General features: G+C 36.5%; 1 protein-coding gene across 10 annotated transcripts in view; it reads right to left on the minus strand.

The window, feature by feature from the left end:
- KDM6A (lysine demethylase 6A) overlaps positions 1-24,915 on the minus strand; it is a 160,483-nt gene that overhangs the window by 108,408 nt on the left and 27,160 nt on the right. For 9 of the 10 annotated variants that reach the window (XM_075715031.1, XM_075715022.1, XM_075714996.1 and 6 more), the window contains exons 3-4: positions 16,382-16,490; positions 4,282-4,331 (exon numbers count right to left, since the gene is read on the minus strand). In XM_075715031.1, coding sequence (XP_075571146.1) covers positions 4,282-4,331; positions 16,382-16,490 — 159 coding nt within the window. Of the gene's footprint in view, positions 1-4,281; positions 4,332-16,381; positions 16,491-18,535; positions 18,553-24,915 lie in introns of those variants that run through there. The other variant, XM_075715046.1, reaches the window with a different exon arrangement.

Consider the following 24,915-nt stretch of genomic DNA (forward strand, 5'->3'; position numbering starts at 1 on the left):
TCGATGAATTAACACACTCAGAATAAGGTACAATGGCAGTGCTGTCCTCATGGTCCTCATAACTTATCCACGATTCATTCCCCAACTACAGAGATGTCAAGAATAGATGGCTTACAGAAACACTGCAGAAAATCAGTATATGGGAGCTTGCTGCTACCTAATGTACCCGTACCAGAAGTTTTATTTATTCAAATTCTGTGTTGCAACAACTACAGGCACACAATTTCTAACTGACAATAAATATGTGAACACTTACCTACCTGCAAAAGGCCACAAATACATTTTAATCAAGATTAACAAACCACGTAAGGGCTGCAGTAGCAGTGTCATGCCAAAGCAGAGGAGATCTAATCAAAGTACCGGACAACCAGGCTCTTCTGTAAAACCCTTGCAGGAATCACTCTAGTGAGCACTGAAACCTCTTGCAGCCCCACATCTGTGGGGGAAGGTTTCTAGGTCTCCCCTGCCCTGGGCGACCACGTCAATGCAACAGATCCAGATGTTTTACACTTACACACACTCAATTCACTCATATACTGAAATCACTGTTAGGACAGCCCTACCCAAACCCAGACGTTATATAAAAGAGTTCGGTATGATCAACTGCATTATAATACAACCACACGAGATGATTAAAATAACTTTTTCCAGGTGCCAGATATCTGCCATCATGTTTGGATAAAGTCAGGAATATCTTACTCCTTGCCAAGCTTCTAATCCTGCCTCCTCAGAATATGTCAAAACCAATAACCATGGCAGACACTTATACTTGATATCTTTCTCAGTAGCATCAAAATCTACAAACTGCAGTTCTAGTTGTTGTCTCCCTCTCCTGAACTGCCCTTCCTATCCGTTCATCCCCCACAGTCCTCCTCACCTCCCCCAACATGTTGACACAGGGAAGTTTTAAAAAGAAATCAGAATGAAGTACATTGCACAGAAGGGAGATTTATTTTAGCTATGGCACATAAGAAGAAGAAACACTGAGAAAACTACTTGACTACAAGAACTCTCTTAAGTTATCTTAGCTTTTATCCAAGTTGAGATATTTACTTCATAAGATCTCAAGTCAAATTTTTTTTTTTAAATGGAGAGTTAAAGTACCACAGTGCCTGTGTGGCACAAAATTGCAGAAACTCAGTAATTTTGCAGGACATTTTACGTTGATCTGTGGGTGCCCAAAGACATTACTGCAAAAAGTGGTCTATTTAGGAACATGAAGCATAATGCAACCCAGCTCTTTCAAAACTATCCATACAGGTATTACTTCTTTGAAAGGAAGTAATATCTCATCAGAATGGAGGGAGTATTGATCTGGTAAATGGTAAAACACAGCATCTTCCTAACCTTTCACCTTCACTTCTGTCACTGTAACATATATCCAGAATATATTTTGTTAAGTGTTTTTTCTTTCTCTTTTTGTCCCATAGGATCAACAAAACAACCCATGCACCAAATTCTGACAGAAAACGACCTGGTAAAAACTTCAAACCATCAGAAAAATCTATGGAAAAAAAATGTAAAATGCTTTTCTTTGGGGGGGGGGGGGGGGGGGGGGGGGGGGGAAGTTGTAGAATGAATACCATGTAACAAACAACGCATGAAAATAATGCCCTATTAACAACCCCATGCAACAGTGACAACCCAAAGTAGCAGAGACTAGAAATACTAAGTAAGGAGGCCAAACTATACCCAAAGCAACCTAAAATCTCTCACAATCCTTCTAGAAGTTTCCTATTTATAAAACAAAGACGATACAGGACACTTATTTCAACCACGTAAATTTGCACTGCACCACAGTAAGTAAATTCAGATATGCTGCCAAAGTTTATAAGACTGTTTTCAAACCTGCCTTATATAATAACCTTCATGTGATTCAGCACTCTCCATCAATTTCTCAGTACTCTCACATAGCTCTCCTCACAGCTCATAAATACCACCCCTTCTTCACACCCTTCTCTCTCTTCCGTTCTTTACCATCACAATTTCCATCAACTTAATCAATGACATCTAACCCTGTAAGAACTAAAAAAAACAACGCCAGATATTCTTAAAAAACAAAACAAAACAAAACAAAACCCACAACAGTAAAACAAGGAAATGTGACTGCCTTTTTTCTCAGTCATCTGTATCCCTCTGGAAAAAAGTTAATTACAAAGTATAACAAAACAGCATGCAAGGGTGACCAAAAATACACCACACTCACTATCCTTGACTAAATGGTTTCTTACAGACACAAGGCATTAAGGATAACAAGAAACAAAAAATCCTCTCAGTTATGGGGAGAGGGGGAAGACCTTCCTCTAGACCCAATCCAGGCAGCTTCCCACTGCCAACTCCAAACTAGTTTCATCATCCATTAATAAAATGAAATACAATTCACCTGTGATTTTTATCAGTTTCAGCAAAAAAAAGTTTTTAACTGAAAAATGTTTTTGGACTCTTTCAGGCTCTTTTTTCATGCATATTAAAAATTAAGAAAATCTCCAAAACGATTATGGGGAAAAAAACACTTTGGACTACACATTTATAAGGAAGCTCGTAATGAGATCAAGGAGCATAGCATCCTTCCCAGGTGAGGCCAACCTGAAGAAAAATAACTGGATTTTTGTGGGTTTTTTTCTTTGTAGAAGTCAAAATGCTCTTTTGTCAGCTCCAAACAATGCTCTCATGCTTGCAACTGGAATTGTCTGAAATAATCTCTGCATGGTAAAACTCGAGATATACACAAGAAACAGGTATATTAGAATATCAGCACATTGCATACAAACAGAAATTGCTTTCAATAAGTCAAGCACAGATCACACTTTTTACTGCCATCCACGCTCTTGAAATGGAGCAGCAAAACAATCAGAGTTTGCATTTACTTTAATTGCAGATAATATTCTGAACCACGCTGAAACACTCTACACCTATGGAAATACATCTAATCATTTACACTTCACCCTGAACTCTCTGAAAATGCAGCGAAAATAATTTACTAATCATCTATCACTTCTTATAATGAGCTATTAGAACAAAACCCAGAAAAAATAATTCAGGTCACAAACTATTCTGAAATGGTTAACATAGGAAGAGTACAAACAACAGAAACTATTACAGCAGATGTTTAATTAATTGATCGATTTCAACACTCATTTACAGCAATCTTTGAACTAGCTCTCTGAGAGCATGTAAGAAGTAAGACTAGATGAATGCTTTTATTGTTGTAATTTTTAAACTACAGGAGTTATTTCTGAAAAAACTTCAACTCCAAAATGGCTTGGTGCAAAAATGGCACTCGTACAACTTCTACTGGAGCAGGGGCTTTACAAGGCATTATGAATAATTTTCCTAGAACCCTCTGACCGGACCTCTCCTTCCATATGCCAGAAGACACTTACTTCAGTTCACTCTTCTACCCTTTAGTTACCCTGCCTTTCTCCCTTTCCACCCCCCAAAATGGGAGAAGTTGTCATAGGATTTTTCAGAAGATACTTACAGTCTCTATAAGATGCAAAGAACACAGAAAATGTTGTTTCTCTAATGCCAGTATATACATGCTATGTCTTTCCAGAGTGAGCCCTCCCTATGTGAAACATGCACTTACACTCACTTTTAAGGAAAACAGCTGCTTCAGACCACACAAGTATCTACTGTGTTACATGCTTTCCTGTACCTCTGACCCAATCATGAGCTTCAAATTATTTCATGTGTCAATATAACAATGCTAACTATTTTTGACAATATCACTGTAAGAATTTTTTTTTAGTTTATTCATTTAAAGTCCTGATACCTTTAGATGGCCTTACAGATAAAAGCTATACTAACACATTTTTTTTCCTGTCTTACATAAGAATGTTATCTAAAACAATGAAAGGGACTTTAAATAATTTGGCATTTGTGGAAATAAAAAGCAATCAGAGAATATTCTTCTCAGTACAAGTCCAACACCTGCGCAGCAGCTTTCAAGTGGTTACGATTCTCCCAATACTCACATGTATCCAAATATCTATGCTTACATAAGAAAAACTGGTAATGGATAATAATAATAAAAAAAAATTTAAAATGTGTCAAGTTAATTGATCTGCCATTGCAACAAATGGTGTGAAGATTTATTTCCACTTAGATTTATAATAAATTGTACATATAGGTGAACATTTCCATTAAGACCAATTAATATGCCAAGAAGTAACTGCAGGTAGATATTCTAAATTAAACCGAAATTAATCTATTTTAGAAATTCAATCATTTACAACAATACATTACCAAAAAAAAAAAAAAAAAGCATCATATACAGACCTTCCAGTAGTCAGATTGTAAACTGTAGTACCTCTGGTATGCAGATAATGCTGTAGGAAAGAAAAATGAATGTTGAATTTGTTTTGTTGCATTTTCTTTGAAGAAAAAGACAGAAAACCTTAACAGTCAGAATACACAACATTAAAATGATAAATGGTTTAATAAAAGTAACACTGCCACAATAAGTACGCTGTTGTGGGTAATGCATTCCTTAAGATTATAATTTTGTTTTATGAAATGTCAACCCAAAAGTATATTTATTATTAATCTTACAAATGTAAATAAAGCAATATTTTAAAGAAAACCCATAACAAAAGAAATCATTTGAAATTTTGGGATTTTCATCCTGGACAAAGCTGTTGTAAGATTTAAAAATTTAATCATGTAGCTCATTTACCATGCTCCCTAATGTCCTGTAATTTCTAAAGAACTGGTGCGGAGGGACATACAAAGAGAAATCAATTTCACATGCCCTTTCATTCGGTAACTAGAGAAACAAAAGCAAGCAAAAAAAGCTTACATTTTATTCAACATCTAAGACCAAGACTAACCTGGAAAACAGTGCTAAGAACAGCTCTGTTCAGTAGAATATTAGCTCTACTTAGCAATGAATTGCTCAAATCACCATTCCTGCATCCCCCTTACCCACTAAAAATTCTGGTTGATTCATCTTGCCCTTAGGCTAACAGACCACAACAGACTAGAACACAAACAGGCTTTTCGTTCTTGTAAGAACACTGCACTAGGCACCATCCAAAAATGAAGAATTTTAAACAATGTTTCACTGCAGTAACACCAAGGTTTTGGTTTTTCAAGTGTTTGCTTCTTAAGAGTTAAGAATGGTTTCTACGCCGACAACCTCTGCTTTCAAAAACTACAAACACTAAACAAACACTAAACAGATTTCAATGCCTGTCTTGCATATTCATTTCCGTAACCTAACAAAAGTCCTTAAGTGAAATAAGAACAACATACACATAATGACAAGGCACACAGAGCTTTCTCTTCTTAAGAATACACCTTTGCACTCATTTGTCTATGGAGACTCACAGCCTCGTATTTTTAAATGCCTAACTGATACAGGCTGACTCATGCCCATAAGGTGCCCCTCACCACTGGAACTGCTTGTGAAGCCAGCTTCTAATTTTGGTGCTCTAAACTGTGATTTATTTAGAAGCCCAGAGTAGGAAAAAAACCTAGGAGAACACTCATCATCCTTACACTATCAACATGCGACAAATGTAAATGTTTACGTGCAACTTCGACAAATAAAATCACTTAAAAATCTACTCAATCAGGCTAAGTCTTTCAGAACTTATGAATACAATTCCATCCCCCCGCAAAAAAAAATGGTACAAACTGAAGGATATGACTGCAGTCCTAACAATGTAAGTTTAAGAATGTTAAGACTAAGCATATTTCTGTTACAAAGGATGTTCACAATAATGTAAAATAACCTCCTACCCCAAATACTCCTTCTAGATTCACTTTCTCCCAGGTATCATTAATGACTTTTCGACAGAAAGGCATAATTAGATTTTGAATATGGGAATGACTTTGCTTTCCCAAATAGGAAAACACACACACACTCTATGACACAGTTTTGTAATGCACCACACCTAAACAAAAGGATGTTTTTAACTCCAGCAGTACCTATCCCAATTTTAAAGGTTAAAGCATATTTCAAATACTTAAGTCAACAGCACCATATTACGCAAGATTTAGGATTGTAATCTATTATTTTTTTTAAAAAGTAACTATAGCAGTCAGTCATACAGGGGGTATGGATAAAATAAGATTAAAAGAACACTAAATAAAAGGGAGAACTTTTTCAGTGTAGCTGTTTAAAAAAAAATACAGGAGTACCCACATGAGCATATCCATTAAACGAGAGCTGAAGTATGTTTCCCTATAGCAGTTAAGGTACTGCTAGTAAGTTTATAAAATGTCAACAGTTGAAAAAAAAAATAAAAAAACCAAAAATAGAGAAGCAACAGAAGACCTGAAAAAGAAAGATAAGAAAAAAAAGAAGAGAGGGAAAAAAAAAAGCGCCTTACTGCTATTCAGTGACCAAAACATTCCTTATGCAAGTACAGCAAAAAGGTGTACAGCTCAAGGCTTTCTTCTCACTCCTAACTCTAGGTACTCAGAGCATGTACAGCCCTGTTCCCCAGACAAACAAAGACAATGGAACAGAGGTGAGCAGCGCTGAAAAAAGGGAGAAGACATCTGAAGGTATTCACTCATTCAGACCCAGTAAAGCCCTGTGTCAGGGGAGGAGGAAGATTGGGAGGCACAGGAAAGCAGGCTCCACTAATATCACTGCTTGTAAAGAAACTTGCCCAGAGAAATTCTAGCACCTCCATTTAACACAGGGAAAAGTTCTTGTATCAAAGAAAGACATCTCTGCTCCATGATATTCTACCAGTTTTCCTTAGAGTGCTAATGTCTGCAAATCATTTTCTTTTCTAACTCTTCCATTCTTCAGTGAAGTGTAATAACTTCCCATAGTAACAGTTGAAATGACTACTTTAATGCGCCAGGCTCATGTTACAATTACAAACAAGCACATGGAGAGCATGGACTGCTGAAGCATGTTTCATGTTTACACGACAAGAAGATAAGGCCTTCATTCTAAGGAAGGCCACATTACTCTTCCAGAGGAACAAAGGAGACACCACAGTCCTCTTAAGTGCCTGAAGTACCCAATCCTACTTCTGGGTTCAGCAATCTCTTCTAGCGATCCAGCCTTTCCTTCTAGGGTAACAGTATTCTGCTTCTACTTAACTTCTTGAGCATGAAATGCTAAAATTCTCAGTGATGTGTGAAAATGTATACAATGAATGATGGAGGGATCCGTTATAAAGGAGCTAAATGTCTCTTTCCTCCTCATGAAAGTCAGACAACTAGAAACTGTTATTGATGCACAATTTCAGTATTTAACAAGTGCTCGTCTTACAGTTAGTTACCTGTGAAAGTTTATTTCAGACCCCTTTACATCTAGATTAAACATCTGCTCCACAAGCACTCAAGCTCTGCTGAACAGGATTGAAGGAAAATGCAGAAAAACACAAAAAAGGGATTCAAGAGCGCATTTTTTTGCCAGAGCCCACATGAACCATCCCTAATCAAGCACATCCCTAAGACGAATGTCGCTTAGAAGATGCTAGAAATCAAATTATGAAAGCAAAAATTCTGAAAAACTGAAACAACCTACTAGTTTTAAAGCAGTAGAACATGAGCGATAAATCTGAACCTTACCATAATTTCTACTCCCTGAGCGAGTCATCAGTGAGCAGACATTCATCCTGAGTTCTATGCTGTAGAAATAGAGTATCTTATCTAGGAAGTGTATTATGGAACTACAAGCAACTTCCCCCTTAAATTAAGTTTATAACTATAAGAAATGAGTGCAAACCCCTCGAATTACAAACTTTATTCTAGATTAGGAAGAAAAAAAAGAAAAAAAAGCAAGTGAATCTGCTGAGCAACAAAAATTTTGCCCAAGTCCTTATCTGAAACATAGGCCATGCTTCATCAGCGCTATGGTTCCAATTATAGGATGATACTCTCTGGTTTATTAAAAAGTGAAAATAAAGTCACATGTGTCATGTATCACATCAGTAGTATTGGGAAAAAAAAGGGGGGGGGGGGGGGGAACAACCACAAAAAAAACCCCCAAAACAACCCCAAAAAACAACCCACACCAAAAAACCCCCCACCACTAAAGGCTGCAAAGTCATTTGCACCTTTACTTTTCATCCAAGACTGGTTATTCCAAGATGAGACAATTTTTGTCAGGAAAAAAATTCTATGAACTACTGCCCCTCTTTCAACATAGGGTCAACTCTCATTTTTATGGATACAAATGGACTACCCCGTTTCAGTTAAGATGTCCTTGTTTAAACATAATGGAATGAGTGTTTTGAAATCACTCAGGCACAGCAGAATTCTGCAGACAATCTTCTGATTAGGAACTTATTATTGAACCTTTCCAGTCTAAAAGTTTGCCACTGAAATTCTTAAACCTATCCAATTGGAGGCCCAATACATAGAAACTTCTTTTTTCAGAATGCGAAATACTCCTGAGCATCTCGAAAATGCACGTCTGGATTCAGAAAGAACAGGACTGAGTGTCAACAGTAGGACAATGTCTCTTGCTTCACTCTCAACTGTATCCACAAAATGATTCAGTCAACCACAGAAAACCCTCTTAAAAGCACAAAACTGAGAGACCACATTCAGACATCTAAAACAATATTGGACAAGAATTCCTAAAAAAGGTGCTCATAGTTACCTATCTACATCCTTCTGCCCAATATTTCATTACTTATTGTATCAGCTTATACTCTTCCTATTAACATCACTCTCCAAAACCTGGCAATTTACATTATTTGCCTAACAGGTAATGCTTATGATCAGACTCTTGAAAACCCTACAACCTACTGAGTGGCAGACACAGCATTTGCCATCCTACCCTGAATGAGGAGCGGGGGAGGTAAGGGGTGGTGGTGTATGCCCCAAAGGTATATGTAGCTTTTCACATCAATCACAATCAGCTATATTGCTTGATGAGAATAAAAGTACGTTTACCTAAAATAGATCTGAAAAGAAAAACACCATCTTTCCACCTAAAGAATTAAAACTACTGGACAGCAAGAAACCTCCTCAGCTCAGGCTCGCTTCCGAATCTGTCTTATAAGCCCCTGCCACCTACTGCAGAGCTGACCCTCACTGAGTTCATACAGTCACCGTCTACTGTTTTCTTTTTCTTACAGGTTTTTACAGCCACCCAGAACTACTCGCTTTGCAATATCTACAGTTACTTTAACACTGACAGCCTTTATTATGTGCCCCCTAAGAGTCTGCCTTCCTCTCTGAGTAGGGTCACGGGGCATCTCAGCATCAGGACAGGGATGATCCTGGGTTTCTTATTTGCCCTGTTTAAGATTCCTTGATTGCACATAGAGAATAGAAAACAGATTTTGCATAATTACCATGTATGTAATTTCATAAGAAAATGGTAAAATATAAACTACATAATTGTTTCAGTAATACAACAGACAATCTCTCTTCATAACCAGTCTAAATACATAACCTAAACAAACAAGTGAGGTGAAAACGGGGAGCAAAATGTCTATACTGAATGATATCCACCTACCTGCCATTTTTAGCACATCTAATCACAAATCACAGAATCACAGAAGGATGGCTTTTATGATCTGCTCTAACAAACCCATCTTATAATACCCGAAAATTTAACAGGCCTCTGAAACTGACGCAAACATGGAGCATGTATTTTAGTGCTTGAGTAAGGAAAAAGTGAACTAGATACTGACACCATCTAGTGGCACCTTGCAAGGCTAAATGTGACTAACACAGATTTTTGGCAGTTAACCGCAAGCATTAATTTGATGACATGCCCCTGAAAAGAGAACTTTAAAACAACTCAAAGCTCCAGATTCTTCTGTGCAAATCAATACTTATTTTCTTAAATAGAAATTTGTTTTTTTAATGTTAATTTTTAGACAAGCACTAACATTTCTTAGTGCTTATCTGATGTGAAAACAAACACAGAAAATTAGCTGAACAACTGCACAAGGGAAGCAAGGAAAGGGCACGTGCTTTGCTTTAAATCTGACAATGCTTCCAGGAAAAATAAATGTTCATTAAAAACCTGAGACATATGCAGGTTATGGAAACAGCTTATTACATAGTGCAGGTTTTATCCACAACAATGTTAACCTAGCAAGACGAACACTTCTGGGCCATAAAATTAAAGACATCAAAAGGTGAGGAAATTCCAAGGATGAGTCAATGACCAAAAAAAAATGTTGTGGAAGCTATAGCAGCAAAATGCAGCTCAGGTCTTTTGTTCCAAGGCCTCAGGAAAGATATTGTTCTCAGTTTCCTCCAGAGATTTGTGCTGAAAGTACCAAAGAGACAATCAAAGAAGCCTAAAGCAGTCTTCCTTTTAACACAGAATGAAGGCAGACACACAAAGGCAACACAATCATACATTTAAGAAAGAAAAATCACCAAATAGTCCCCTAAGTAATTTTATTAACAACTACACATCCTCATCTGGAAATACAACGCAGCAGCAAAGTGGTGAGAAGCCCACTGTTCCATAATCATGTCCAACTATGAGCTGCAGAGGAGACTAAGAAGTATTAAACATGTAAGACATACATGAGTTTTACAAGGAATTTACTGTTACAGAAATCCTTTAGATAATGAACTCTATGAGAGGTCCTAAAAAATATTGAGCATATCAGCGAAGGAACATAATGGAATCACACGAGGCTCAAAAATCCTTCAAAGAGCATATCCCACAAAATGACAATTAAGTGCTCAAACACTACTCAAAATGAAAATTCTCAGTCAACCAATCAAAAAACATGGTCCAGCTATATTCTGTAATAACGATCTTCTACTGCTAACCCCCGCCCCCCGCCCCCTTATAAAGAACACTGCAATGTCCTAAGCTTAAGATAACATTCTTACTTCTTTCTATAGGAATTTCATGTAATGGTTTGAACTGCCTGAAATTAAACTGCCCAAAATTTAACAATAGCATCCTGAAGATGAAGTAAACAAATAGAAGCAACCCAGTTTCTGCCAGTTATTAACAATTACAACCAACAAACTAAAAAACACCTTAAACCTAAAAATCACACTCATTTGAAACACAGCCATCTCTTCCTCAACTCATTCAGATTGCTATGCTACTTAAAATCCATTCTAGTTCTTCAGGGCTCATCAGTAAATGACAGCCCAGCAGCAACCCTGCAACAACCAGCACAATCCCTATCTATGCTGGGAAGTTCTCTCTTACCTTTTATAAGATGACTCCTACTACTCTGTACCTCAGAACACAGTGCATTGAAATGCTTCCTAATGACAGTATTTTCCTTCAAAGTCCTAAAAGACTAAGACATTAACCACTACAGAGAAATTCTCTGGAGAGCTGGAACTGTAAGTACAAAGGAACACACATACATTGTCGGATTTGGGAGTTGTTCTCACAACCAAACAACTTTACACAAGAACAATCAAAAAGTGTTTAAATTTTGGTTTTAGGCCCTATCTTCATAAATGAGTAGTACCTCAATAAACATTCTGGGTTTTTTTTTTTCAGTTGTGTTTTAAATTTTAGCCTAACCATTGCTAAAACAAATGCCCTTGGACTAATTATAAATTATCTAATCATATATATAATATCCAATTATATATTATCTATATTACATCTATCTATATATAATATTATATCTATAAATTAGCTATATATCTATCTTATAAATTACTTAAAATATTATTGTATCAGTGCTTTTGACAATGCAGTCATTACCTACAACCAAAGTAAGTATTATTAAAACTGTTCTGACATAGTACATAAACATGATCACCACTTCAGTAGAGCAATAAGAATTATTTTAGTGCAGCATTTATTCTGCTTTAGTCACTGTGATGCGAGTAATTGCATAGTTTTCCCAAATCATTCATTAATTGCATTATCTACTTCTACTTCCAGGAATTTTGCTTAGAGAACAGCAATTCAAGGAGGCAAATGATGAAAGTATGTTTCCACTTGTGCAACTGTTAGCTGCCCTCCAAGTCACAGGCTGGAACACAGCCAATATATATGACTTTCTACAAAATAGATATAAAGATCCCTAAGGAAAACACAGATGATGTCAGAGTCCATGAGCTCATTAAACAGCATTCAACTAGAACCCAAGCCTTAAAGATCACTGCCTACATTCTGTACGCCTTATGGAAACCAGAGTCATGGAAAAAAAAAAAAAATTAAAAATCTCCAACTACTGATGTAGCATCAGTTTCGTCCAAGACTAGCAGCACAATAATTTTGGTAAAATCCCAGCCCTCCCAAGGAATGCAGTAGCAAACAAAGTTCACAGGTACATACCATGGAGTCAATAGCTGGATTCACAATGCTGCCAGCATCCAAAAGCCCACATGACAACTCACCAACCTCCTCTGGCAAAACCTGAGGCTGAGGTTTCACATTCTGGGGCAACTGCGTCACTTTTTTCTGCTAGGTTATTTTTCAGTTGGATCAGTTCCCCACACAGCTGCATGTTCAGCTGTGCCAGCACAAAGCAGAAAGAAGCAACAAGGAGATGGGGGGGGTGCGACTAAAGACACACCCAGGGAACAACAGATTTGGAAACCTCTGAAACAATCAAACAGCTGGGGAATAGCTGCCGCATTAAAAAAAAAAAAAAAAAAAAGGAGGAAGACATCAGACTAGACTTAAGAAAAATGCTACTGAGGAAAAAGAATAGTTTTGACTGGGAGGAGCAAGCGTTCTCATTTTGGGAAATCCTCAAGCCAAATTCTGACCAGTAATGATCAAGATGACAAAAGCTGGGCACAGAAACCACCTTGAACATACTTCAAGGCTAAGCTGAATCAATCTGCCTTGGTTATAATCGTCTGAATACAAGTCAGTGCCTCACAGTATTCAAAATCTGCAAAAAGACTGATACCTTGCCTAGGACCTTCTCCTAACAGCAGCAGAGTGCAATTAACGAGACAACTCAACTTCATGGCTGCAGAGAAAACCCTTTCACTAACAACAGCAAGTCAAACATACCGCATTTTGGGAAAGCTACAAGCTGCAGACCAGCTTTGGATATTTTAAACGCTAGAAAAAACATAGTGATAGAGAAGAAAGAACCTCATCCAGTAATTTCTGATGTAAACGCGCAACTTTTGTTGGAGACAAGTACATCTTTTTTATGAAAAAAAGCATATTAAATCCGGACTTCAGTGGCTACAAGTGGCATAATGCACTTCAGGAGAAATTACTACAACATTTAAAAGGTTTCATTAAAAAAAAAAAAATGCTAGACGTGTTTAGACTTCAGCAAGGCATCAGCCATCAACCTACTCCACATTCAAAGGTAGCCTGCCCCTAACCAATACTCCCTGCACACGTGCAGCAAGGGCAGTATTTGCCTGGTTAGTTCCAATAATGACATGCAGTAACCTGTCATGAATCTTTCTCAAGGTCCCTCTTTTCTTGGGTATGAATCCTAATTCTTATAAAGAAACGACCTACAGTCTTTTTTACTACATTTCTAAGAAGTCATGAGCTACCTGGAAACACTAACATGCAACGAATACACCTAACTGAATGATCCACATTTGTCAATGTATGTGTGAAAAAATGAGACAGATCAAAACAGAAGAAACTATACACATGAAACCTAATAGATCTCAATCAACCGAGCACTGCTTCATCTTGATCACTGATCATACTTCTGCAATCAACTATTTTGTTTTGCTTCGCACAAACTATATTGCAAGCGTTTTTAAACAAAGAATACCATCACATTTGCCTTTATTGAAGACACACCTTTCTACATTACATACAAAGGTGTGCACATGTATTAAAGATATTTAATTAAATAAATAATAGCCCTCCAAGGAAAAAAAAAACAACAGTTGCGCAGCATTAGTCATGCTGCTATCTTGTGGTATTTTATTAATTACATCAATTTTTTTAAACACATCAACTTCTCCACAACTTTGTCTAAGACTAACTTCAGGTTTACAGTTCTGAAGATCATCCTGCTTCAGCATTTTACACTTCTGGAACTTCAGGACATTAAAATTGGGTAAAATATACATTACTGAGATCAAAACGTTTCTGAATTCCCTTTACTTTTCAGTTCCCAAGCTTTTAAAACTTAAGTATAACTACAATTAGAATGTATGATAATTAAAAGTAACAGAATTTATAGAATGGAATAAAAATTTTTTTTACTTTAAATTCATAATGTTAACACACCAGCATTCTACTTCTTTCAAGTAACAGTAGTATATTAATTATAGAACACTTATGCCTTTTTGCATTGTGCGTAGTACTTTTACGGTCTTTGGTACTGGAGTTCAACAACTGTTGTGAACAAGAACATGTGTCCCTCACTTAATAAAAAAACCCTTTAACTTCCCTTTTCCAATCAATTAAAATTCCTCCATTATTATTTTCACTAGTACCCCATTTCTTTGAAAACACAGATACACTTTTTTTTTTTTTTTAATACTTCATTACTAACAAAGTTTTTTCACTTCTTAAGACTTCTTTCATGATTGAGATGTGACTTTAAGCAGGCATCCAAGAAAATACTAAGTATTTTAATTCAGGTTGTTAATGCTTTCCCACACAGTTCTGGCTCATACTTGTTTGCAGTTCTGGAGAACTGGTATTTTCAACCATAATTTGTATTTTTTATGCTTGTTCTTAAAACTATCTACACAAAAGCAGACTCTCCATCAGTAAACCTCACCCTCTGATCCATAGCAACATCCAGCCTTTTCACTCTTAACTGTTATCAACTCAGCAGCAGAGTTAATACAGTTCAGCCCACAATCCTGCACTGTCTTTGCTAAGTAAAATACAGCCAATAAGCCATACTGCACTCACAGCATAACAAGCTGTATTAGGCTAATCAGAAACAACAGTGTAAGTTGTTTGCAGAGAGGGTGGTTGAATTTTCTTTAAAAATAAAACAAAACAAAAACATGCAATCAGACTATTCTTCAGGAAATTCTGTAACCAGCATATTGCCATGTTCCCTTCTGGTTTTCCCATGTCTCTGGAACTGGAAACACCAGTGGTTGTTTTACACCAGTTGGATGGGATGTAGGTGCAAGTTGTGGGTTCTGAGTATGTTGGTATAAGTTATGGGTACTAAAGTCCCTAAGCTCCCCATATACTCAACAGAAAGAGACAGATGTCTTGATTACTCAAAGCCTTCTGAATTTACATACTGAATTTAGGTAACTGCTACTTCCTCCCTAGTAATATCAAATCTAAACATTTGTCACCTAAAAAATGAAGGCAAGGTAGGTTTCTAGGAACTCTCACTCACACTGGTTTATGTTAGACATAGTGAACAAGTAGACACATAGACACACTGTTATGAAACGGTCCACAGCTAGCCTGAATCACTACGCAGTGCTTTTGAACTACTATCAGCTATAATTCATTTCCCTATTTCTACATCCCAAGGTAATTGTTAACCAGTATTTTTGTGTGTTTGGAAAAAGGGGTGGGGTGGGAGTAGACATTTTCAGGGTGGGGGTGTTGTTTGTTTCCTTTACACAAAGTCAAACAGAACTGCATTCATATTAAAACTAAAAAGCAACAACAATGCAAAAGACATCCCATGAAAAACATTAAATATTCAGACCTGTTCTAATCAGCTAGGTAGAGTAAGATCCAAAAAGGCTTTCTACTCGTCCATACCTCCCACAATCCCTGGAAGGGAGGCAGCTATCAGACATGGGGCCTGACACCCATCATGACGTGAAGTGGAAACAGGACAAGCTGAAGATCTAGCCCTATGTCTCGGTCAGCAACACAGCAGAGTATCTTTGGGAATCCACACCACTACCAAAAAAGCACCCTGCGGACCCACAAGCAACAAATCACAAGTGTACGTAAGGTTCTGTGTTCACTGGCTGCAATGATGGGAAAAAATATTTAATTTCAAAGATTGATGAGGCAGAGACCTAACACCCACACACACAGCCCCACCCCCAAACCCCTACACCCATTCTTCCGCTCAGTATTTAAAACAGAACTGGAAACACAATTTAACTGCAGATTTTTGCTTTTGAATTAACACTTTCAAGCCCAGCCTTACCTGTTGAGATTGTGGACACCCATGAAAGCACCAAGGCTCTCACCCTATGCACCTGTGTCTCCCACCCACCATAGGAAACCTTCAGACACATGGGTTCACCTGCTTGTATAGTAATGAACCAGAAAAATGAAGCAGGCAGTGTGGTACTACTGCATAAACTAAATAAACTTTACATTCGTACCTGAACCAGTAGTGTTTTAGTTTGTTTATTTTCAATTTAAAAACAAACAAACAAACAAAGAACGAGACATTAGAATGTTTTCATAAAGACATCATCAGTCTTATTCCGTTATGGGCTTTGAAATATAGTATAAACCGAGAAAACAGCAAGTTATCCAAATGTTTTCCATTCTATTGTGTCACCTCCATGAAATGACAATCCCCCAATGACATTTATCAGAAGTACTAAAAAACCTTACCTTTTGGATAATCTTCCAATAAGAGGTTGAAGTGACCTAACTGACAAAAGAAATCAGACTCGACCTTTCCTTCAGCTTTCAAAATTAGCGATTCATAGCAGCGAACAGCCTGGGAAAAAGAAATACAAGGTTTTCAAAATTCTGTATTTAACTAAAGCAAATAACACATTTTCTGTACACTTTCTGAGAAATAACAAAGTTTATTGTTACTCTGCAAGGCAAGAGTCTACAAACACTTTCAATAACTTGTAGTTAGCATTACTTTTCAAAGAAGAAATGTAATAGTTAAGATGGAACAGGTTGGGAAGTTCACTGATTCTAATGCAAACTGACAGCAAATGAACAATAGAAGTTTTCTCTGGTTTATTTGTGGACTCCAGAAACATTTGATTTCCCAAACACAAAAGAAACCTCTAACATACATAACAATTTTTAACTTAAAAAAAAAAAATCCATGAAATACAAAAAGATGGTTTTTATTTATTCTTTCCAATCTGCAAGAAAGAAACTCTGATTTTATTCTCATTCTGTGTCTGTTTTTTCTGAAGGATTCACATTTCATTCTAGCAGTTGTTTCATTAGTTTTTGCTAAACAGAAGAATACGCTACCTCAGCATGCTTGCTTAGGCAATTTATATACCTTAGCACATATTTCCCAAGATCTGATTCTTTTCACATACCTCTGTCATGTCATGAAATGCAGTTTACTACCTTCTACTTACTACACAGTTACTGTAGACTAAGTAAAGCTAAAGTGAATCCAATCAGAAAAGACTTTTACTTTGAGAAAAGTTGCCCTAGAAGTTTCTAAGCAGCACACACGATCAATGTTCTGTGCTGCAAACACATTTTTAATAAACTGAACTGATACCTTCTATTCACCATAATGGCCATGATCTTTAACCTGTTATATTCTAACCTCATGACCCTATTTACACTTTGGGAATGAATGAATGAATGAATAAATAGGTTTCCCAACGTTTTGAACATCCAGCTTCTTCATTTTGAACATACTAGCCATTAAAATGAAGTCGCTGAATATGCTTAAACGGGAGAGAAGGTCCTTTACACCAGCAGTAGACTTTGAGACAGTTCTCAAAAGCTTGACAGACTTACAATGAATTCTAATTCCAGCTGGTTAATCCATGACTTTCAACCAACTCACGGTTTGGCTACGTTTCAAGTTTTGTTGCAATTATGAACTGCTTGATTTTAATATATTACAGTAATCAAAGACCTTAATACTTAATCTGAAATGACGAGCTTCATTAAGTCATTTTATTAAAACTGGAAATTCAGAAGTGGAAAAAAGATCAATCTATCCTGTAATACTTAAGTCTGAATACTAAATTAGTAGTCTTGCCCATTTTTGTGATTTACTTTGTGTACACTTGTATTAACCATCAAAATGAGAAATGCCAACAATAAAATGAGGAAATGTTAAGAAACAGTTAAAAAACACCTGTGAAGAATCCAAATTACTGATCTAATCTGTATTTTAATTTGCCATTTTTATCTTGCTATGCTAGTTTTAAAATTATTTTCTTAAATGGTAAGCCATAAGATAGGCCTTGCTGTACTCAATGGACACAAAGCCATATACGTGACCAGATGAGTGGGTCTCAGTTTGTAGCCCAAGCTTGAGATGTATTACATACACTTTCACCTACTTCCAAGTTCAGAACAGCCTTATTTTATGGTTATTTTCAGAAATAAAGTTCAAATTAATAAAACCAAAGCTATGCTGCTGCAAAACTGCAGCAAAATGGGTAACATGTACACTAAATCTATTAGGTGTATGTGTGGTATTAAAATGATTTAATAAAACCATTTAAACTACGTATTTCAAACTGTAGCCATTTGGCCACATTTGGAAGACGTTAAATTGAGATGTGTATTTGCCTCTACATCAAAGAACTGCTGCAGAATTGTTCGTTCATGCTGCAAGTTTTGCCTTAGCAAAACTCCATTGGAAGGACTGGAATTCTCTTGACAATTAATCAAAGCTACTACTCCTTTAAATTTATTCCTTTAATTTTATTCCCACCACTACGAATACCTCTTGGAGTCAGCCAACTCTCAATCTAAAGAACATGATCCCTAGAATCAGAAGCAAAGCACACAAGTCCAAAGCGAGTTTCTTAAAATTACTACCTGTGTGTGAACCGATTCTCAACATTTCAGGCTCATCCGCTGAACCTATTCCAATCTGCAAACATTCTAATGCATAATCTTGGGGTCTGTGCCTTGCTTCCTCTCCCCACTTTTGGTCTCATCTCCGGATTTGTACAAATTGTAACACAATTCTTGCTGGTGCCCTCTAATGTTACGGTCACAGATTGACTTGCAGATAGGCCTTCCATTTTCTGATGATATGCAATACCTGCTGCAGCTGCTGAAGAGAATACTTACACTACAACATTTTCTTAAATCAGTATTTTGTCTTCTATAATACAGTCACTGTTCAGAGCACATAGAAACTGCTACCACAACAGTTAGCTTACAAAAACTGTTGGAGAGGAAGTCAGGGTAGTTTATTTCCTCAATTAGATGGCTACAGGTATTTAAAGGGAACTTGACTTTATGAACAAATATAACAGGATTTTTCTACACAGGATGTTCAAGGAAATTATAAACCACATGCACATACACAGCTAAGCATCTGGGGACTCTTAACATTTCCCCAGCCCCCTTTTAAGTAAATCCTCACTAAAAGATGTATCACAAGTATCTGAAGCACTATATATAGCAGGGATACAAAAAGCTGTGCCCAAGTCTTTCACACAACTCGGATCAATTCTCAAGAAGGCAGATTTTCCCTTTGCCTTAGAATACGCTTTAAAGATACCACTAAGCCATTTTACTAACCCCAGCACAAGGCAAGGCAGAGGCCACCCGAGCTGCAAAACAGAACTTCCCCTTTAAGTGACAGTTAACTTACAGTTAACTGTTACTGTAAGAGCAATTCAACTACACCATTAAGTACACCCTCTCAGCTGATCTGTAGCTTATTTGCAACATTATCTGGAAAATGCTTGTATTTATGCAAACTCAAACTGTGAAGGGTGTTTCATATGAACTTTTAAAATTCTTCCAGCACGTTGTAACAAAATGAAACAAAAACTAAGAGCAAGCTTTACTTCCTCGGCGGGAACACCAAAGTCAACCTCAGAGTCTCTGGAGGATGAGCAGACTGGTCAGTGCGTGGCTCTTGTTCTAGCAGCCAGAGGAGATTCATCTAGACAAACTGATTTATCTGATTTTGGTTTTGGTCAAGAAACTTTCTTCCCCATCAAACCCCTCCACAGGCTTTAGAAAGGAACAAGTATTTTTCTGTATGGATAAGAATTTGTCTCTTAGTTGAATGAACAGATGCAAAGCATTTTGAAGAGGGAGGTCACAACTACATATATCTGTATACAGTTTCTTTAAAGGAATAATCAAAAGATCTCATTGCAGTGGATCTGTAACCGCAAAGGCCATCTACGGTACCACTTGTGCAACCAATTTAAATCAACCTGAGACACTAAGAATTCTAAGGAAGTTAAAAAACCCTCAGGTTTTTAACTATTGTTATTTCTCCACGCTGTATGGATTTGTAAGTGCACTCAATGGAGCCAGCCTTGAGAATTGCTAGTATTGACAAATTAGCAAGAAAGAGAAAGACCCTGAAATGAAAAGGAAGATTGCTACACAACGTCGTACACTTCCTTCCCTTTGTTCAAGGCTGCATGAAGATAAAAGGGAAACCTGAAGAATTTAGGAACTTGGCAAAATAATCACCCGCAGCTGCTTCGCAGTGTGGCAACCAGAGCAGAAGCAGGAAACACATACAGGAATGGCTGCAGGAAAAAAAGCTGGTTTATATGACACACAAAAAATAACAATATTCATGTTGTTTGCCACCTGCTTGATTAAAAGCAAATTACGGTAATACACTATTGTCAACGCTTCTGACATGACAGTTGCAAACCCCTTCTTATGACATCATAGTTTACGACTGGGGACACTCTGATTTCACAAATTCAACGACCAATTCTTAGGACACGTTTAAATACAGTATAGTGAGGAAGAAAAAGGCTTAGTGTATTTGCCAACCTGAAAAAAGCTAGCAAAATTCATATGTGTTCACAAAAGGAAAAAATAATTCCATTATTTTTAAAATGTACTCCCAGATACCTGTATGTTCACTACTTACTATTCCAAAGGGAAAGGAACTGGAATATTTTTTTCCCTCTGTTGTGAGAAGAGCATTCCCCATGAAGCAAAAGTCAGTTTTGGCTATTATTAACATGATGCCTTTTCACAAAGAAAAGACCCTAGAGTTGGGAATATACTATAACAAAAACAAAACAAAAAAAACCCACAAACCAATCCAACAGATAAAACCAGAATTCTAAATACTGTATACAGAAGTCACTGATACTTATTACAGCTCTACTTCATAAAGGAGAAAGACGATGTTATTTTATTTCAGCTAATATGAAGAAAAAACCTTTACCATCATCACTGGCTGCGATTATTTGCATTTCACAGCAGAAATTCAAATTACTGTTGAACAACTCTACTAAAAAGAAAAAAGAAAAAATCAATAGTTTTTTGAGTAGTTTCTAAAGATGATGATGTAATGATGTCCTTTCTTACTCGTGACAAGCATGATTGACTGATGAAAGTAGTGGGACTAAATGGCCAAACCTGACAAAATGTTAATTACTAATTCTTTAACTTATTAATGATATGAAAATGGAGGAGTGCACAGAGGCAGCAAATTTTTACTCAAAATATAGAAAAAACACTGACAACTACAGAAAACAAAAAAACTAGCAATATAAATTGTTAGCATGGCAACAGCTGGGCAGTAATGTACAATAAAAGAAATTATTTTAATTTTACTGGGTAATAAATTAACTGTTCAAGAAAAGGATAGCGTTCGAATGCAGACAACATAGTATAAAAGGACAAATTCAAAGCCTCAAGATGTTCCTAGAACCCTGACGTTCACAATAGAAAACACTTATTTATGTAGATAAGCCTTCCATTGGGCGCGGGGGAGACAAACAGCTCCTGCTTTTTTCTTGTTTCTCTAGAAACCAATAACCTCAATGAATGGGCTTTGCGAGCAGGTAATGAGAACTGGAAGCATGAAAAAAAATTCCATGTGAAAAAATCTGAAGAAAGAGACATCAGTGGACTCTTCACAAATGAAATACATACTACACTAATGCTTAGAAATGAAATGTTAATTTGCTCTTAAGGGATATTCTACCCTTCTGGAAAAGAAAGTAATTACGTAGATGGTGCTGGACACTGAAGTGATGATCGTGCTATCTACTATCAGACAGTCTGAGGGATATCTACAGACCAGAAAAGCAGAAGTTTATGTCTCTGCTGGGCTTATGCTCCCCACCTCAGTATCAAAAGAGGACGTTCTGAAAGGCTTCTCTTCCATTCCGTTCTCTATGCCACAATTCACCAAAACACACATGTGATTTTCTAGTAACAGTGACAACAGCTACCATCCTGAGAACCTCCTGATTCAGTTCTAGCTCCTGCTCTGCAACAACAGAAGTGTGAATAAAGCTCACTTCAGCTAAGGAAGGAGAAAAAAAAAAAAAAAACCAAACAAACTACTAGCCTGAATTCTTCAGAAGTTAAACTGTCTTTTTCCCCCAATCAGTGACTGGCTGGATAAACACCACCTCCTGGGCTGTAGATGACTTAAAGAACATCTCATTTACTTCTGCAGAGAAAAGCACACAATTCATATTTGGTTGAAGATAACCTATATTAATTCAGCAGATGCTCCACTGAAGGCTCTCATATTATGTATGGATGGCACAAGACTCTTAACTTCCCTTACCTTCTTACTCAATGTCAATTGCACTACAGCTTTCAAAGCTTCTTTTTTATATGCTTTCTCTCTTTGTGAAGCTCATACTGCGTTATAAAATTTCTCACTCAACTTAGCACAACTCTACTCTCCTTTTATTTCATATATGGACTATACTGTATAAAAGCCTCAATAAGAATGTTATCAGTACAGCACGCTGGTCACAAACATGCCCATGCCCCAAAGACTTAGGCCTCAAGAAGGAAAAACATGAACTGGGCTCTTCAGTAACTTTGTTCTTGCAAAAATTCTATGGTATACTGGAATGTCAGGAAGTTACTCTAATCTGCCAATAATATTTAAGATCAAAATTCTTATCATTTCAGGGACAATAAGTAGTAAAGAACAGTGGAAACTGATTCTCCTCATGCATTTCTCAAGAAACATACCATCAATTTTGGCCAATTTTGGCCAATTTATTTTCCTATGATTACTGCTTCATGAAATGGGACACAAGAATAAACACTGCAAGCAATAAAGAAAAGCAGTTGTGCATATTAGCTACATGCATAGCTTGATGATAACAATTAAGATGAATTTTTTTAAAAGCCACTACAGTGGTCTAGGACTTATCTACCTTAGGCATCATTTGAAAAAAATATGTTACATCTTCAGTATAATCTGAAGTAGAAGAGAGGAGATGAACCAGCAAACAGCAGAAGGTCAAGGCTGCAAGTTTACAAGGGAAAATTAACACAAAAACTAACTGAAAAGTAAACACCACAAACCAAAAATGTTCTAGAGACTGGAGTGAAAGAAGCGCACTATCACCCTAAGAAACAAACAGTAAAATAAAAAAATTCTACAATTTAGAAACCTACTGTGGAGAATTAGTATCACCAAAACAAATGCTACAATCAGATGGAGAATAGGAGACACTAGTAACTTAAAAATAATTCTGAAGCCAATTATCACTGAAAAATGAGGGATACTGCTTCATAAAAAGCACAGAACTGCAGAACAGAATACAAAATAGAATACATGCAAATCAATGATAAATGGAGAAAAGTGCCATTTTAGCGGAGGGGAAAAAAAAACAACTTGCCACCACTGAATAAAGAACACTTATTATCAACTGTAAGACATTCTTTACAAGTGTTTTCTGTCAGACAGATGTAAACTCAACAGTGTAGGCTTCTTAAAGAAAAATACTGGAAGCTTAGTCATTTTCAGCTGACAGTGTCCATAACCAATTGGATTTTGATGAAAAATTTGTGCACTGGAATTAATGTAGTGGATCACTCTGCATTAATTCTGAGATCACCTTTAGGATGCCCCGCCCCTTTTACTTCTTTTACGTACAGTAAGATATAATTACAAATACAGATGTATACATATGTACACACACACACCTGTGTTTCACAGGAAATTAAAACATATTCTGAACTATCAGCAAACAGAATGTTCTCTATTCTGTCCCTGTCCATTTCATAATCTGAAGACTCAGGAGATTATGCCAAATTTTGTATGGAATTTCTCACTCGAAATCCTGCAGTTATTCTTTAAAAAAAAAAAAAACAACCCACATCTGTTTTCTTTTCTAAGTAGCAGTAGATTTTTCACAGGCAATTGAAATGGCTGAATTTTATCTGACAATATAGGAACTTTTTTTTTTTTATTTTTACCATAATAATTCTATTTCAAGTAGAATTGCAGCACTTTAATTTAGCAATTGTTCTAGAGCTAATGAAGAGTTCACCACACACTAAAATTTAAGACTAATAAATCTCTTTTTATTCTAGCAATTCTTAACTATACCAACATAGAACATCACAACTGAGGTGCAAGCATGTCATACCTCAGAACATTTAGACTGTTAACTTTGATAGATAAACTTATCTTTTTTGAATATGTTAAACCAGTTGTATCTAGGAGGCTACCGATTTTCATATAGATTTTGTAAGATATCATACATCAAACGAATAGCTGTTTTCGATTTCATTGGGTAAATAACTTTGGAAATACAATTAAAATCAACACAGAAAGAAGAAAAAAAACAAAAACAAAACAAAACAATTAAAGCCACAGTCTGCATTAATAGCTGTCTGTTTTACCCAAGAAAAAACCCAAAGTTTAAATCTGACTGTTATTTATGCAAAGTTCTCCTGATCCGGACACAAGTCTTTGGAAATGTAACACTGACTATCAGCTACCAAGCATAAAGACAACAATGAAGCAATAAATAAAGAAGCTTGGGAAAACATATTAAACAGAGAACAAGGTACATACATATGCATAAGAAAATGTCTATGAAGACTGACACAACAAATACATTTGTGAAAAACAGAATTATTTTCTGTGCTGTTGTTTGAATACAAGGTGATATAGAAGAGCAACTATTATAAAATATTAAAAAACTACCACCAAGTGCTCTGCTAAACCTGCACAACATAAAATTCAGTTCCAAAAGGGTTCAAGCACCAGAGGTGGCCCAGTTTTCAGAAATAAATATTGTTGGTAGCTTAGTCTGAAAATATAAAGAAAAGAAGATTTAATTTTAGAAGATGGAGATGAAAATGGGTCAGGAGCTGTTTATGAAGAAAGTGTAAAAATTAACGCTAATAGGGTGGGAAGTATGGAGTTTTCAGTACCACAGGAGACATAAAATTGGTAAAGGTACGTTAAGACACAAAGGATAAGAAAA

The sequence above is a fragment of the Pelecanus crispus genome, chromosome 1 (genome assembly GCF_030463565.1).
Source record: "Pelecanus crispus isolate bPelCri1 chromosome 1, bPelCri1.pri, whole genome shotgun sequence".
Classification (NCBI taxonomy): domain Eukaryota; kingdom Metazoa; phylum Chordata; class Aves; order Pelecaniformes; family Pelecanidae; genus Pelecanus; species Pelecanus crispus.